Source organism: Pogonomyrmex barbatus, unplaced genomic scaffold, assembly GCF_055798465.1.
Source record: "Pogonomyrmex barbatus isolate J1 unplaced genomic scaffold, ASM5579846v1 scaffold5, whole genome shotgun sequence".
Taxonomy (NCBI): Eukaryota; Metazoa; Arthropoda; class Insecta; order Hymenoptera; family Formicidae; genus Pogonomyrmex; species Pogonomyrmex barbatus.
This window is the reverse complement of record NW_028297149.1, coordinates 7903970-7922835: the sequence shown is the minus strand read 5'-3', so window position 1 is coordinate 7922835 and position 18866 is coordinate 7903970. Positions and strand designations below refer to the sequence as shown.

The following is an 18866-nucleotide window of genomic DNA, read 5'->3' as shown; positions in this document are numbered from 1 at the left end:
CGTGATTTTTAGTACTATAAACAAAATATATAAATATAATTCGTATCTTACGTGCGCGAAGCTACATGTGCTTGTATAATATGTGCAAAATTTAATTATTCTTTTTGATATCTTTATGTGTTTTATCCAATTAACTATCCAATATATTTAATATATTGAAAATTAATAATGAAAGCCAAGTAACCTTATTAAATGATTAATAAATTATCTTAACAAATTTCTGAAGAATACGAAATATATATATATATATATATATATATATATTTCTTCAACAATTTGATCATTTAATTATATTTAACTTTGATTTAAAAGAAGTTGAAGAAGTTTGAATAAAAAGAAGTTTATTAAATATTAAAAAAGTAGTATATATACAATATATAACTAATAAAATAATTAAAAATAAATGAATTAAATATATTTCTTGTCAAATAAATAATACTTTCTATTTATTCCTATTTACATTTAAAAACAGTGCATGTAATGTTTTTATGAAAATCTTAATCAATCTTGTATTTTATTTATAATTGTTGTTATTATTGATAATTAAATGTGTTTTTATACTTAATTTATCAATAACATTTATAAAAGATGATTTTCTTTAATAACTTAAATTCAATGGTATTTTCTCTACTTATTTTGACGAAAGCGTGCTTTGTCATGTCACCCATTGTCATCATTGCTTGTGTGTGTTGCTTAAATGTATCAACAACGTTACCAATCCCATTTGCGAGCGTAATATCCGGCGTGCTTTCTTTCGAGAGGAACGTCCACGTACGCGACGCGACCATGTCTTCGATTTTTTTCTTACGGGACACTCTTGACGGGCGTAAAAAGCGCTCGCGATCAATATTTGACAAATAAATAAAGGAAGCCACTAGCGAGATGGACGACAAGAAGGGAGGACGTAGGGAGAGTAGGTTTTATAAAACACAAAAGCGCAGGATAGGCCATAGTGACCAATATCCTGACCTGGCCGAGTGTAAACACGGCTTTGTTCGACGGCGAATTTACTCTGTAATATTAGGGAGGGTGGCCCTCCTCGCGCGGCCCGGCTGATTCTTCGTGTTCCCGGTCCCACGTTACAGCGTGAAATGTCGTAGCCCGTATTTCGAGGAAATCAAAGATTGCCACTTGATTATCTCGAAAGATAAACTATTCGTAGGATGTCAAAAATTGTTGGCATATCATCTCGTTGACCGTAATTTGTTATAATTTTATACATTTTCAGCTAAATTTAACGCTTAAGCTAGATTCGTTAATGCAAAAATCGAATGTAATGTAAATTTGATGTTACTTCAGGTCACGGATGTCTCGCAACGCAATAGCAGTAGCGGTACCAGCGGCAGCGCGTCCTCACCGAGTTCCGGAATCAGCAGCCAGCTTACGGGCAATCATCAGCAGCAACACACGTCTGGTCAACAAAACAATAACAATTCACAAGCTGCGCTGGCGACTCAATTGCTCAGCCAGCAATTGCTGATGCACGGATTGGGAAGCCAAGAGATCCAAGCGATTGCCTCGACGCTACAGCAACATCAATTACAATCACTGCAACAGCAAATACAGCAATTCGCTATGTTTCAAGCCAATCCAGCAGCGGCGGGGCAGATTCCGCCATTTTTCCTACAGAATCAGGTGGGTATACAGATGATGACAATTTTGTGGGTTAAGATCAGATCTATTAAAAATATTATTTCTCCATGTTCATTGTTCTATCAATAGCTATTCTACTAAATTACTTTTCTACTCAAATCACGAATTACATTTGACGCGGTCGCAATTTTGTCGGCGGGATTGGAACGGATCGACATGGATCGTAACGATGTTCGGCCATGCTATCTGATCAGAACGCAGATCAGGCGAGAGCGAACGTCTTATTCTTCACGTACGGCGTCCACGCGATTCGACGTTGAGATAGCCGTCTGCAATGGCACAAAGAAGATCGGGGTGCTGCCTCCTCGTTTAGGCTTGCCCTCGTCGATGCAAATGCACGCGACAGAGCCAACTTGTAACCGCATCATGGTCGAATTTCGCGCTCCATTACGTCGCATTAAAGTCTTCATCATTGAAATAATCCCAGCGCATTCTTGTATAGCAATTGCAATATCTGTTTGTTCAATCTCATTGTGCATTTCGTGTCGACGACAGAAAAAAAAATTGATTACAATATAATTTATTGCAAGATTTTTACAGTTAAAAAGATCTTAGTTGTAAAATCGGTTGTCCAAAGATAAAAAAAATCTGGATTTTAAAATTTAATAGCATCACTATCATAATAACACAGCAATACAGACGCGTAGGAAATAATAATTGATGACATCCCCGGAAAAAACGGTACAAAGAGATTTCCTGATTTTCCTCGATAAATATCACGTTTCGCGTATGCTTTAAAGCGCGTTTGACGATCGCCGAAAAAGAAGCGACATATTTATCAGTCGTCTCGCAGCACGCATTTCTCCGATGAAAAGAGCGTTTCACGATATTCTTACTATTTGTTCGTCGGATCTCTCGGATCGACAGAAGGTGGAGGAATCGATCCACGATATCCGGGGATACGTTGAAAAACGATCCCGCTTCCTGGATGCGTTCTCTCTTCCCCCCTCCTTCTCATTTGTGCGGCCGTTCTCGCGAGCGATCTGAATGGACTGGGCTTTGCATTTACGAAAAAAATGTCTATAGAATCCATCACGACGTGCGCGTGCAAGTATAGTCTCCGGGAAAAATCAACAAAACGACTTCGAGCTTTAGCACACTTAATGGGCAGCCGCGTTCATCGTGTGTATTATATATTTATTGTGCACGCACACGTACACGCGTATTTACGCGTAGGGTCCTAGATATTCCCCGTCTCTCTATCGGAAGGTACCGCGCGATGCCACAAGGTGAGCTTAGGGCCCTTCGGCACCTTGCCACAGGGTGCCTTTTGTTACCTCACACGTGGCCAGGATGTTTCCTTTTTTCATCTCGCTGTTCCTTCTCTTTCTAAGTTACGGAAGAATCCTCCTCGTATGTTCCTCTTTCTTTTTTATATTCGCTCGGAGCATTAAGACAGGCACACGACCTTCTTCAGTCGGGAAATCGCTTTGCCGAGTACAACCTGCCCCTTTCAACCCCTTCGCGGGCGGTTACGTGTGTGCGCCACGTGAGGGCCTTTGTGGCTTATCTGCCGCAACAGAGGTTTAATTTCTTTATTCAAAGTCACCCTTCGTGAATTCTTTTTATATCTTAATTTTAATTACTATAAAATGATCTTTTTTTAATTTCGAATGATTATAAAATAATTTAATAAAATTGCATATATATTTTTCGATTTAAATTAAAATCGGAAAAATAAAATATATGCATACACATATAAATCACGAAATGTCTAAGTATCTATATCTGTTAATTAAGTTTCGTAAATGTTAGATAAAAATTAACGCATGTACTTAATTTTATTATCAATCATTATTTTTTTGTAGTAGGAAAATTATTGTGTTATTCTAGTTTCTATGAATCTTTTTAAATTGGCTTTCTCTTAAATATTAATTCTTAAAATTTAATTAAGTTCATTTCATTTAAAATTTAAAAGGAATACCTTAGAATTATAGACGATAACCTGTCGTGATTGATCCTGCACGTGGCTCAACTCGAGGCGTTTTCATAGGATGTCTTCGCCGCCACAATGAGCATAAACTAGCTGCTCGTATGCCAGCGACACGCGACCAACCCCAAACCCTTTCCGACCCGGGATATCATGCCCGTGACGCGAACCCTTCTTATAATCGAGCATCATGTTAAGAAATGGATGAAGATAATCGATCGGACAGATTCGACCCTTGGAATTATATTTTTCGTACCTGTACGCACACGAGTCTGACACGTGCCGAGTCTTCCATAAAAACACCAAGACATTTATCTTCGAGACTGATGGGTGCAAAATTGTACATGAGTACATACCTATATTTTTCAATCACATGCTCGTTTACAGAAATTTTATCTTTTGAAATGATAAATTAATTATATAGTTGCGTCACAGATTTTGAAACGTATTTTAAAAACACTGCAAAAATAAATTTGTAAGAGTAGAAGTAAAACGCAGATGACCATTATGTTGACTTTCACCAATGGTCGTCAACGTCTTGCAGGGGCTGTTGCAGAGCGGTGGCTATCCAACAAGACCGAGTCATCCGCGCTCACAGTCCATGCAGGTACGATTTAGGATAGAGTTGTATCCAGACATTGCCGATTGCAAAATTTATTCAAGCACAAAAGCATGAACATTTTTTTTTATAACATTATAAAATAAAATTTCGTTAAAAATGTTAAGAATATGTCATATCCAGATCACTTTTAAAAGTCTCGATACAATTTTAACTTGTTTAAAGGTATCTACAATTGCGAATAATTATGTTATCTTGTATAATTATCTTGAACATTTTATATGCACATATTTTGGAATAATTTATTTATTAAGAAAAATTAAAATTATTAGGTGCAAGCGGCGGCAGCGCAATTGTTACAGAAGCAACAAGCTCTTCAGGGTAGCGGTAGCTTAGTTGGGCGAAGTTTGACGCAAAGATCATCGCCACCACCTAGCACACCGCCAGCAGTAAAACCGACAAGATTAGAACCTTCGCCGGAGGAAACGACGGATCTTGAAGAGCTAGAGCAGTTCGCCAAAACGTTCAAACAAAGACGGATCAAGCTTGGTTTTACTCAGGGAGACGTCGGACTCGCCATGGGCAAACTCTACGGCAATGATTTTTCTCAAACTACAATCTCCAGGTAAATAATATATATCTTTAATTAAATTGCCATTAAATAAATAATTTTGAGATAAAGTCGTGAAAATGTTTAAAAAATACTAACGTTAATCTGAATTTTTACGTTATCTTCTTGAACTTTTGAATTTATATCTTGTTAATCGAATTATTCTTATATTAGATAAGAAAACAGAAATAGTTAAATATTCATATTATTTTAAATATAATGAAATATTGCTGAATTTAAATCAAAGAAAATTGTTGATTATTGTATTGTACAGGTTTGAGGCATTGAATCTGTCTTTCAAAAATATGTGCAAACTGAAACCATTATTACAAAAGTGGCTAGAGGATGCCGATAACTCATTGAACAATCCTAACTCTCTGTCGAATCCACTTACGACACCGGAAGCAATTGGCAGGCGACGGAAGAAGAGAACGTCGATAGAGACTAGTGTAAGAGTGGCTCTCGAAAAGTCTTTTATCCAAAATCCAAAGCCTACGTCCGAGGAGATAACCGTACTGGCAGATAGTCTCGCAATGGAGAAAGAAGTGGTTCGTGTGTGGTTTTGTAACAGGTAGATATTCAAATTGTTAAAATATTATAGTTATAAAATATTAAAAATTTTTTAGTTATAAAATAATTTATATCTCTTTTTATATTTATATCTCTTGGTTTATCATAAGGAATTAAGAATTTTTCATCAATGTTTCATTCTCTTTAAACAACATGTAATCATGTTTTCAGGAGGCAAAAGGAAAAAAGAATCAATCCGCCAACGGCTGCGATGGGCAGCCCAACGATGGCATCACCTGCACCTTCGGTATTTGCCTCTCTCGCCAATTCCATGTCTGGCAGTCCTCTAGCACTTACGACGCATTCCTCCAACGCAGGCCACTCGCATCCTCATCCAGCACCCTTGACCTCACCCTTGCCTCTTGCTTTGGTAGCTTCGTCAGGCGGCAATTACCATCCGCTAAATAATAAATCCCATGAGTGACATCAACAAGCGACCCATCATGGGGATACTTCTTATCATCAGCATCATCAACAATCACATCAACAGCAACAGCATCATCATCAGCAACAATCACGACGCTTGTGCAATCTACCGGATTTCTATCATTAGCCGATGATTTGATTTCTTGAAGCTTTTAATCGAGGTAAAGTTCGGAATACGTTAGATCTTAATGATTTACAAACAAACTTCCGTATCTTTTACTTATCAACATTGAGTTAACATATCTACTCTTTACTTTCTCTTCAATCCTCGTTTGTATTTTAATAGTTTTACAGTGAAAAGACAGTTAAGAATAGATAAGTTAACTCGGCATCTAGCAACTAGCATCACTAATGATGCTATCAAATGAAATTCGATAGTAGCGTACAAGAAACGAAGAATTCATGAAGAAATCGCGAAGAGATCCAAAAAAAGACAGTAATAATCAATTTTATAGAAAATTAAGTGAGTGACTGAACAAAAGAATATTATAAATAAGACAATGTCTAAATCTATGTTGATTATCATTAAATCACCCGGAATTGTTATAAGTGTTTAAAAAGTATACGAAGACACGCTACGTATTGAATACAGCATGAATATTAGTATAGATTTTTAAGTGTATGAGAAACTCTAATAATATTCATTTGGAATACATTAGAATGCACTAATGCACATTAAAAATTGTTGTATAAAAATTAATATGAAGATGTCAGTATGCATAAACAGTTGAATTAAATGTTCAGCATAAATTATTACATATTGTTTGGTATGTCATATGTGCTGCACATTTTATTAATTCTAAACGTTTATGTTTATTATATTTATATATTGAAATGAATTAATATATACAATCTTTTTAATTTGCATCAGTGCAAATTAATATATTCAACCGCGCACAAATTTGTTATAAGATCGTTTTCCATATAAGTGGCAATGAAAAATTATTATTGTTAGAACAATTTTTCCAAACGGTATAGCTTTAATTTTTTCGTAATTTTATATGCCACAAAGTATATAAAATGAAGTATGTTGGAATATGTCGCTTTTATTTATTATTTAGAAATCATATAATGATGAACAAAATTTTATATTTATCCGCAACAAAACCGATGAATCATAAACGCTTGTAGATCGCGTTTTACCAATAATAAAAAAAGTTTGACAATTCCTATTGCAACATAATCGATATTCGTAATAATATGTCAAATTATGTTCTATACATACTTATATGAACATTTTTTTTTATATATTTTTCCGTTATATTTCTAATCATAATTTTTACATGATATATTTTAATCACAGTAAAAGAGATGATAATCGATAACCGATTGTTGGCTGTCTTTTTTCCAATATTTTTACACGTATACAAAAATTAGTCATACGTGAAATAATTATCACGTATTATACTTAAATGATATACTAATTAATTTGTATGCTGTGTTATAAAAAAATGTAGTCACACAAACCGAAGAAGTTAGTAGTCGAATATTGCTTGATTCCATTAAAATCTATCCGTGTACCTGTATTTTTGTAAACTTTTGTAATAGAAATTAATCATCAGACTTTTTATATGAAAATATCTTTTATTTTAAAATTATTATTATGAGAGAAAAACATGAACAAAAATAATCGATTTAAATTGCAATAAATTATTATAGAAAAAGTACTTTAATCGTTTTTTTTTTATTTTTATCATTATTTTTCTTATTTTTTTCAAGATAATTTTGATGGTGGTTTTGTTTCTCTATTACTAGTAGATCTATGCATTTTAATAATAAAATGACGAGGTCCGACAATACGATTGTATATATATATATACACACATATATATATATATTGCACGTAGGCGTGTCTGTCATCGTATCGTACATATCTGTGTCACAGGGCTGTATATATTATATGACGTAAGACCATCGAATGTTACCGAGGATGCAACGCATGATGTCCATGTGCGGTGCCAATTGTCCGCACAGCGCAGCTAATTCGTGCATAATTTGCATCCTTGATAAGGAGATTTTCAGTTACGGACGATAGTTAGAGATAGTTAGAGGTTAATAATATTGTAGATAACACGGTACCTAGGTGATACGTAATGTATATATTATTACATATACTACATCGAAAATTATGTACAGAGTGTATTACATTCGTAATCGAGATGGATGCAGTGGAGATTTGGACGCTTCCATTTTGTGTTATATTTTCTCGTGAAAGTATACATCGGGATACGTCACGTATTTTTTAAAGCGCTTTAATATATTTTAATATATATTCTGTTGTACATACATTTTACTTAGATAGAGAAATGTTTGCGCTCCGCTGTAATTCTCGATTTGTGCTCGCTGTAATAGATCCGTTTCCCGTGGTGGTGAATTTTCGGTGATTAATTAAGGGCTATGATTTTATAGATTATAGACCAGGAAACGTGATATACCAATTATATACTTATTTCTAAGATCTAAGCGTATGTATAGATTTCATTATCAATGTGAAAAATTTGCATAAGAAAATGTATACACACACACACACACACACACACACACACACATATATATATATATATATGTGATTATATTGTAATATTATATAAGTTATCGACTGTGCATCATCGTATAAATTTGTGCGTGCATATGCATATATACATATATACATAAATGTATAAATGGACGTTGTATATAGCAGGAGTCAATAGGAAATCGCGGATAAGAAATTCTAGTAACTTGTATTATTGTCATTATCATTATCATCATGTCATCATCATCATCGTCATATTATTGAAATCACTATATAGTCGCAATACGTGCTGCTGTTGTTAATGTTGCTTACCGTCTAAATTGTGCGACTTTTTCTGTATCTGACAGTGTTTTACTTTTCTGTATTCGTATGTAATCACACAGGGAAAACGCGTGCATGCTGTCATTATATGATTGGATCATTTATACGATACAGTTACGTTGCACTATAAAATAATTTGAAATGTAACATCAATATTTTGATATATATATATATATATATATATATATATATATATATATAAGTTTTAAACAATTTCCTTTTAAATTATTATTTTCACCAATTCAATCACGAAAAGATATTTTAAACGCATTAGAAAATTTAAAACCGTTAGATCATGTCATCACATTAAGAGCAACATTTGAAAGTTTTTTTTTTTCATCTCAATTCATGTTGCATCTCATTTTTATTTTTAAACCTAAACTCCCAGAGTCGTGGACCAAGCTGTAGCAAAGATGTCGAAACAAAAACACACGCATGGACAAAGCGGCAAATTATATTAAGATAAAAGGAGAAACGCGAATAAAAAGAGTTCCTAAGAGCGCACATCCGTTGACAAGTGCGCGGGCGACGATGAGTGAAAAGAGGACAGGGAGATATGTAGAGAATTCGATAGATCAAAAGAAAGTGGGAGAAAACAGAGCAAAAAAATTGCAAAGGCGGGAGAAAAGTTAGACTTTTGTTCGTCAGAAGATTATTTATGAATAATTAACACGATAACATAAAAATATGACTCCCACTCCTCTGCTCGCTACGGCATCATCGTCGGCTGATTACTCGTTCGATATGTTGTAATGCGTTTGATATGCATAATGCGCAAGTAGATAGAAATTTATTATACTAATTATGTCCATTAATAATTATTATTAGTTATTATTATTTCATTATATTTTAACTTTTATTATTATTATTTGAGAATAAAAACGTTAGAGAGCTTTCAGTTACAGCAGTATTTTTTGGTTTTATTTCCAATCCTTTATTCCTTTCAAATTACAATTTTAGTTTTTATTTATAGAAGAAGCAGATGTCTTACGACTTGAACTTTTTTCAATGATAGATATTTATACATTTTAGTTCTGTAAATTTATTATTTTTTTTGTTATTGCAATTATATTGTTGCATTAAAAATGTATTTTTCTCCTACCGTCCCGTCATTTTCATCTGTGTGTGTATATATGAATTGTACATATACAATTTAGTATTTAATAAATAATACTCGATTCGCCATATATATATATATATATATATATACGTTAAAACCAATTCACTATTCGACGGATAAGAAGCAGGATTAAAAATATTGCAATGGAATAATTCTTAATTTTAAATATTTATTATTTTTTTAATAATATCAACAAATATATAAATTAATGAAAAATAATAAATTAATAAAATTTATTTGTACACAGTTTATGAATTATTCAAGCATTAATTAATTCTGTATAATAAAATCATTTTTCATCAAGTACATATTAAATTCAGATAAAATTATGCGATTTCCTGCTTTTTATTTTCATCCACATAGTAATTGGTTTAAGACACTAGATGTTCAATAATTAGGAGAAAACGAAGCTACAAAAGCTCCGGGTATACCAATTGATTAGTCGACTACTTGTAGAGGAGACTTCACACTTCGCAAGATTCACAATTGGATACTTTAAATGCTGAATATCTAGTTTAAGAAAATTAAACTAAAACTCAGTTTCAAAAAATGTTAAAGAAAATTTATTTTATCTCATTTTATTAATTGTAAAACTGAGTCTGGTTAAAGATAGTTTCATTTCTTAAATTGGATCATTATATTAAAAGTAATACATTTCCTCAAGCATTTTGTAGTTTTAATTTAAAGTGTCCAATTTCTTGACATCTTCGTGGAAAATTATAGAATTATCATAGATTTTATTAACGTTTGATGTGTAACACATTATCACGAGACGCATAACATAATCGTGTAAGGGTAATACGCGAAGAGCACGGTATAACAGTTCTTAAAAACGTCGCGATGGTGGAAAACTTCGTTCAATTGAGAACGATAAATCGTTTTAACTATTTTGTACTAAAAATTATCGAGATTACGTCGAGCGATCGAACGACGGTATCGCGATTCGCGAATCTTTCCGTCAGTGGACTGTAATAATTAGACAATTTTCTTGCTAATGCGTGTCTGCGTGGCTGTCTCGTCTTTTAATGAAAGGGCGATTTTGTGGAATTTGTGGAGAAAGGGAGAAAAAGGTCGAGTGAAAGAGAGAGAGAAAAAGAGAGAGAGAGAGAGAGAGAAAAAGTGAAGTAAAATGCGAATGTTGAGAGGTGTATAAATAAAATCATATCAATCATAAATAGTTCGTGTTATCTAGATATACTACGATTATTACAATTATTATTTATCACAATATAATTAGCGAAGGATATTGTAATTGTATAATAAACTGGATCATAGATAATCTTTGTTATTTCAAAGTTTTCAAATAACGTTTGTGTGTGAGTGTGTGTGTGAGAGTGTGTGTGAGTGTGTGTGAGAGAGAGAGAGAGAGAGAGAGAGAGAGTGTGTGTGTGTGTGTGAGTGTGTGTGTGAGTGTGTGTGTGAGTGTGTGTGTGAGTGTGTGTGTGGTGTGTGTGTGTGTGTGTGTGTGAGTGTGTGTGTGTGGTGTGTGTGAGTGTGTGTGTGGTGTGTGTGAGTGTGTGTGTGGTGTGTGTGTGTGTGTGTGTGTGTGTGTGTGTGTGTGTGTGTGTGTGTGTGTGTGTGTGTGTGTGTGTGTGTGTGGAAAAGTTTAGCTATAAAGCTATGTTTTTAATTGTATATTCTACCTATATTTTGAGACTTAATTTTAATGTTCTTATTTTTATAAATTATAACAAGAAAACCTACAATTCTAACGGTAGATCTCATTAGTTTGCAACTTCTATGCTGTGACTTCTATTGTATTTTTAAGAACTGATAAATTTATAGCGGCCCTCCACTATCCCTGCCGATTTTAGCAGTCCTCTTTTCTTTACACATATATTTTAAATTTTCTTACATTTATCACTTTTTATATAATATATAATTTAATATTAAAATAATATAATCACAGGTTGAATACAAAAGTAATTAAATAAAATATATTTTATATAAATTTTATATTATAACGGAACATAATACTTATAGTGCGTGAGCATGAAAGCAAACGCACTCTTAATAGACTTATTACAATTTATTTGAGATAGATATGTCTTATTTGTTACAATAAATAATTGTTATTATAAACTAATTATCATTATACAAATCACTATACGTATTACATTATTATACGTATTACAAAATAGCATATAAATTATTTTTAAATTAATGAGCATTTCAAAGCAAAGAAGCGAATTTCAACAGAATTCACGCGCTCAACATTAAAGATATTTGAATTAGACTGTAATTAAAAAAAATCCCTTAGGATACGCAATCCTTTCATCATATCAAAGTAATATCCATCAAAATTTATCGTTTGCAAAAAGTCATAAAAATGACACACCTATTAAATAGATCTTTCGAAATCCTACAACTTTTGTTTGAAACATTTTTCTAAAAAATGCTTTATTTTCAAGATATTCGACCGTTTTCACAATTTTGACATATCCTATATATACAAGGTAGTGTCTTTCCGTTAGGATCTACACACAATGAACAAAATATTAGGAACAGGAATAAATAATAAATTTTTTGAAATGAAAATTCAAAATGAAGATTAAAATTTAAATATTTAATATAAATATTTAATTTAAATACTTCAATTCAACATATATCTATGTATATTCTTACACTTGAATCTATTGTATCTTACGTTTAATCTTTATCTAACAAATTTTCATTTTCAAATTTATTCTTATTTATAATATTTTCTCTATTGTGCGCAGAGTCTTACATTTTAATCTTCGATTAATCATTATCGCATATTTTTTACTTTGTATTTTTCGTAGATTACATACAAAGAATAATTAAATAATAATTTTAATTAAAATAATTATAAAAATATATTAAGAATAATCAGTTTTAGGTTTTGGCATTCTTTAAAATAAATAGGTCGATGAAGTTAATCGTTAATGAGATCGGCCACTCAGTCTTGTTGGGATTATTAATCATTGTTTATCGTAATGTCAGAAATATCTATTCTGACAATACTAATGTGTCAGAAGTTTTATATCTAACGATACTCGTAATATAAATGATAATGTCATATTATGTTTTTCACGTCTCGCTAACTCCCGTAAGATTGTCGGTCTTTAATAGAATCTTGTCGGTATCCAACTTTTGTATTTATACATCTTCTTGTTCCATTTATACGTAAACACGTTTTACGAATATGCTGCATTATCGAGCTTTTATAGATATAGCATGGACTAAAACCAAAAATCATTTACATTAACAGGTAACCTACATTATCCGTCGAAGGTACTTATAATCATGACTGTATAGTTCAAGGTATCGATACCTTCTGCAAGTATTCTGGTTACGAGAATCTGTATCAAGAAGCAGGAATGTATCTATATTTCATAACATAACCTGTATTTATTTACGAACATATTTGTGTCCACATTTGCGATGTATTAAACTTTCTATCGATTGTTCTAAACCATATGAGAATGGGTAATTCGAAGGACAGTGCGAAAGTACAGAAGACTGGGCCGATCGACAATGCGTGGTCATTGAAGATACCAGAATTTAAAGAAGCAGATAATCCACATCGTCTTCTTGAAGAAAGTTCGTTTGCGACTATGTTTCCAAAGTATCGAGAGCAATATCTGAAGGAACACTGGCCTTTAGTTCAAAAAGCCTTAGCCGAGCATCACATCAAGGCCGAGATGGATCTCATCGAAGGAAGTATGACGGTAAAAACTACCAGGAAGACCTGGGATCCATACATCATCATCAAGGCACGTGACATGATCAAGCTCATGGCTCGTTCAGTTCCTTTTGAGCAGGCGGTTAGAGTTCTTCAGGATGATATTGCTGCAGATGTGATAAAGATATCCTCACTTGTCAGAAACAAAGATAAATTTGTCAAGAGGAGACAAAGACTTATTGGGCCAAATGGATGCAATTTGAAGTCCATTGAGTTACTCACTAACTGTTACGTTGTAGTCCAGGGTCAAACTGTCTCGGCATTGGGGCCTTACAAGAGTGTGCAGCAAGTAAGGAAGATAGTAGAAGATACTATGAAAAATATTCATCCAGTTTATAGTCTCAAGACGTTAATGCTTAAACGAGAACTTGCTAAAAATCCAAAATTAATAAACGAGAATTGGGAACGATATCTTCCCAAGTATAACAGTAAGAACATAAGCAAGCGCAAGGAACCAAAGAAGAAGAAAGAGAAGAAACCATACACTCCATTCCCACCACCTCAACAGGAAAGTAAGATTGATAAGGCAATGGCATCTGGTGAATATTTCTTGAATCAGGAACAAAAGAGAGCAAAGCGAAAGAAGGAACAGGAAGCAAAACATGAAGAGGCAATCAAGAAGAGACAAGAACGTAGAGCACAGGCATTTGTACCACCTGAAGAAAAAGCTGTTGTTAATGAAACTGTAAAGACTGATATAGATGTTGCTGAAATAAAACGAAAAGTTCAACAAGGACTAAAAAAGCGTAAAACAAAATAAATACATTATGGTTTTTTTAAACATCAGTGGTTTATAATACATGTATAGAGAAATGTAAAAATTTTGTTACACAAATATAAATTTACGGAAATACCCCGTTATTTTATTAGAAAAACTTGTTTTTATATATTAGTGTAATATCGCATTTGTAACATATATATAATATATATAATTATTTTACATTTGCAAAATATAGAGCACAGGAAATTTCAGTTTAACATTTTGAAGACAAATATACCTAGAATTTATTAAATATAGATTTTTTTAATGACAATTTTTCTTACTTAATCCTTTACAAAATATTCCAGCTATTTTAAAATACCTGAAACAAAATTAAAAAAAAAAATTATGAAAATTGTTTAACATATTTTTTTTTCTTTCAGTTTTACTTTCAATTCTGCTTTTTCATCAGAATATTTGATTCCAAGTATATGATATCTTCAATATGCTTACGTCTTGCGTGATTCGACGCAAACGCCATTTCAAATCCTACGGCAAAATTATTGTAATTTGAAAATAGCGGATGCCGAACTAACGCTGGGATTATTTTTCTCGATATTCAAAATTGCTCTTATCAGACAAAATATCGCACTAACGCATCGTATTTATATATGACAAGGATGTAAATGCTCGTTCAATGTACAGCGCTCTTATCCTATCTGCACCACAATTTCGCTTTTCGAGTATAAATCTTCATGTTACTGGACACACGGATATTAACATTGATTGATTACCCGCTATCTATTCTTAAAATTAAGATTGAAAGTTGCCTAATATCTTACATTTTATCGATCTTGGAAGTACGCGACGTTCGTTAAGTTTATATATATATATATATTTCGTGTTATATATTTATTTACAGATATACGAAGTACGATTGTGTGTGGCGATGTGTGGTTCACGCTGATAGCAAAAAAGCTATTTAGAATAGTAGAATGAGGGAAAGATAATGAAATATACATAATTATTTACAATATCAATTCATAAGTTGCATGAAACATAGTTAAACTTTAAGAGAAATATATTTCTGTGTTTCTGTATGCATGTGCAAATACGATATGCTTTGCTTGCTAAAAATTTTTGTTTATAATTTATTTAATCGTTTATAATTTTATAATTTATTAAAATTAACTTGAATTTTAGTTGCTCTTTAATAGAAGCATTCAGGAATTTTGAGAATTTGCAATTTTGTATATCAGCTAATGACAAAAGAACTTCAATTTGTTTTAATTGTCAAATATAATTATCAAGGCATTTGAAAGTTAAGTATTCCGTTAATTAAGTTTGAAATTATTTCTCCGTTCGACTGAAAGTTCGTCTTAAAATTATCTGAAAACAAAGTTCCGTTATCTACGTACGCTGCTAAAGCCTGGTACGGCAAAATCCTTTAATTCCAATGTTAACTAACTCTGTAATTAGATCTCCTTTTCAATCTCGTGCTAAAGGAGAAAGTTGACTCAGTCGGAATCCTTCAAAGAATCTGCAGTCGAAAGGAAATGCGATAATGATACGTAGGGATACCCCATGTGTACATATTTACTATCTACGTATATATCACTGCGTCAGCCGATGCTCTGATTAAAGGAAGACGCTCTAAAGACAACGCTCTTTTTGTAAAAATTGAAAAAGTCTGAGAGATTTTCTTGACATTTTGATTTTCAGAATTCAAGATTATTCATCCTATTTCAGTAATCGCATTCGTTTAATTAGTTCACGGCCGATTCATTGGCAATTATCTACATTGAAATGTTATCGTTCTACGTATACAATATCGATATCAAAAGAATTTTTTAGCAGGTGGTTACTACAGCAGCTAATGTGGATATAATATGGATGCTCATGTGTATCATACAAAAGTTTATATGATATTTATCTCATCTTCGCGATATTTATAGTTCCAACGCGAAGTGACGGCAGTAAGACATTATCGTCGGAAAGTATAAGTATACAAAAGATCGTGTTTGCTAATATATATTGCTATAATTAGTCACGTCAGTTTTTATCTTGATCATTACTTAACACGTTGTAGGCGAAGTAATGAATCTATGCGTTTTATTTTCGATTAGATTTAATATTCTTGAGAATTCTCCATTATAATGAAAAATTTCATTTTTAATAAGCAATCAAGCATTTTAATAAATGCCATTATTAAAATAACAATTAAATTTTAACATGGAAAATTTCAAACGTTAAAAAAATTTGAAGAATTTCAAAATTAATTCTTGCTTTTAAAAAGCAAAAATTTCGCTTTTGTAATGTAATTACTGGCTACAATATGTTAAGTATGCGTATTCATCTCGCGCTTTTCGCTTATTCGCACAACCAAGTAAGTATACAATTAGTTACAAAAATAAATCTCTTTTCTGCAAATTCTAGCGCATGTTTTTAAGGGGAAAGCATTTTGTTCATCCCGATTTGTTGTTCAATTGGGAAGAATGATATCGACGGATTTGGGTATGTCGCATATACTAAGATCAGATAATGAAAAGAATATACATTATACGAATATAATATGATTTTGGTCAAGATAGCGATTTTAATTGCTGAAAAACTTCTTGCTTTATTCTTCAGTATTACAATTGTAAAATGTCTTTCAGAATCTAAATTGTAAAATGTCTTTCAGAATCCAAACTTTGAAAAATATGAAAATTAGTCCTCTTCGAGAAAATTATTCATATTACATAATCATGCTAACACAATATAATTATAACGTAATTAATTCTCTGTATTCTTTTATCAGGAATAAATAGCAAAAAGTTTCTCTGCGGATATCTGCTTAAAAGCGTAATCTCAAAATGGTGTTTGTGATAAAACTATTTATCTAAAACAAGTAGTGCCAGTGTAAAAGCTTTGGCTTATTTAAAAAATTGTACGTAAATAAATATATAAAAAAATGAGTTGTCCATCGACTGGAGACTCAAGTACGTACCCGTACTAAAAATGACTCAATATCAACTTCATTAATTTTTTTATAGATTTATAATAAGTATATTAATATATTATCAAACTTAACTGCATTGTTAAATCAATTGACTGTCGTAATTATATTTCGAATTTCTAATTTATCTCTCTGTTTCGTTAATTTTGATTGCACTAGGAAAAGAAAATTAAGTTTATCTTATTTTCAACCTCTCAGATGATTAAGTCATTTCAGCTATGTTCCATTAAAAGCATTATTACCATCTTATCGATTTACTTTCGACTTATCCCTTCAATTTCCAATGTCAATCTAAGTTCATATAAATTGAATTTTATTAGCGAGAATTTTGAGAAAATTCTGTTTAAATTCTTATATTTATATTGTGTGCATAAATTTTAAGATGACATCATAAAATTGAAAAGATAGTTGCTCGCATACAATATTATAAATTTCTCTCTCAATCCTCGTTTAAGTAATATTTCTCAGGGAAATAAGTCTGTGACAATCATAAAGTACATGAGTATTTCATCGCGTATTCATTTTAACCTTATTACTTATTTTTAATATACACATTCATTTCATTTTTTTATAACTTTAACACCTCGAACCTCGAAAATTAAGAATTTTTGTGTCCTATAGTTCTCTTCGAGGCTAAAAGTATTAAGTATTAAGTATTAAGATTAGCTTATGTTAACAATATGATTTTTGCTCTAAATCAATCGCGATACATATGAAGTATCGTAATTTGTAAATTCGATACTTGAATGGTTGCAACTAGCATGCTTCGGAGTGGAGTATCGACTCAATATACAATTTGCATCACTGCTTGTACATACGTTTCCACACTTTTCGTATTATATTTTTATAAATAATTTTATACTTATCACATCGATTGCGAGACGTCAACCTATCAGGTTAATCTTTTGTCATAGAAAAAGTAGGATGGTCTAGTATTTTCTTAGTTCCTAAGAAAACGATCGGAAGCGATGGAATTCTCATGGATATAAAAACTGAAATTTATTAATTAAATACCAAACAGTCTTAAAGTCTTTTTTTCACTTTCTTTTGCGAAATTATTCTGTTTTATCTTAATTGCATTTACCATTTTTCGTAACGTTATTAAAGAAGAATATCTTAGAAGTCTTCTATTCAAATATACCGAGTCAAGAACAAGCAACATTGAAAACTCGCAAACTAGCAAGTCAATGTGGTACAAGATGGGGTTCTTCATCGATACCGTATAAGAGACCATAAAGAGCTACAATTACGGTCATAAAAATATGCTGGTTTACGATGGATAAGTAACCCGCCCATGGATTCGATCGATCCGGTCGCGCGCAGGCAGCCAGTTTCTAATTAAGTAACGCACCTCTGACACGTTCGGTCTCGTTATACGGTGATCACGTCGTGGCATGCAGCGATAAGAGAGAGTCCGCGGGTGAATGACGTGTTCACCGCAACCATATCAGCTAGTGATTGTGATTGTAGAGATGCCACCTCTGCGTCTCTGCGCTCGAGTCGCACTTCTCCGCCGTAATGCCGCGTTGCGCGTGATATCGCGAGTCTACACATACGGGAATTCTGGTGTGCCGTATCAGACCGCCCTCCAAGTGTCGCCACTTTTGATTCTCGCTACCATCGCAGATCTGCATCAACAGTGTCGTGCCCTTGGCGTACACCGGTAGAGTTAGGCAGAGATCATGATGTTTGATCAGGCCATCCTTCGTGAGGCCCCATTCCTGCAAGGCAACCGGTTTTGTAAAAATTCCATAATTG

At 32.6% G+C, this 18866-nt stretch overlaps 3 protein-coding genes across 5 annotated transcripts in view; 2 read left to right on the top strand and 1 right to left on the bottom strand.

The window, feature by feature from the left end:
- The window catches only part of LOC105427207 (uncharacterized), a 122805-nt gene extending 113313 nt beyond the window's left edge, over nucleotides 1–9492 (top strand). The window contains exons 6-10 of one of the 2 annotated variants that reach the window (XM_011638862.3): nucleotides 1300–1635; nucleotides 4128–4190; nucleotides 4475–4767; nucleotides 5027–5323; nucleotides 5494–9492. In XM_011638862.3, coding sequence (XP_011637164.2) covers nucleotides 1300–1635; nucleotides 4128–4190; nucleotides 4475–4767; nucleotides 5027–5323; nucleotides 5494–5746 — 1242 coding nt within the window. In that variant the 3' untranslated portion in view covers nucleotides 5747–9492. The remainder of the gene's footprint in view (nucleotides 1–1299; nucleotides 1636–4127; nucleotides 4191–4474; nucleotides 4768–5026; nucleotides 5324–5493) is intronic. The other variant, XM_025218302.2, reaches the window with a different exon arrangement.
- Nucleotides 9493–13006: 3514 nt separating this feature from the next.
- dbe (KRR1 small subunit processome component homolog dbe) lies at nucleotides 13007–14263 on the top strand. Its single transcript, XM_011638863.3, has one exon. It carries the CDS (start codon nucleotides 13145–13147, stop codon nucleotides 14168–14170), a length of 1026 nt encoding a protein of 341 aa, XP_011637165.2. The 5' UTR covers nucleotides 13007–13144; the 3' UTR covers nucleotides 14171–14263.
- Nucleotides 14248–18866, bottom strand: part of Pgant2 (polypeptide N-acetylgalactosaminyltransferase 2) — a 183217-nt gene continuing 178598 nt past the window's right edge. For both annotated transcript variants that reach the window (XM_011638865.2, XM_011638864.2), the window contains exon 10: nucleotides 14248–18829. In XM_011638865.2, the coding sequence (XP_011637167.1) occupies nucleotides 18560–18829 (270 nt within the window). In that variant the 3' untranslated portion in view covers nucleotides 14248–18559. The remainder of the gene's footprint in view (nucleotides 18830–18866) is intronic.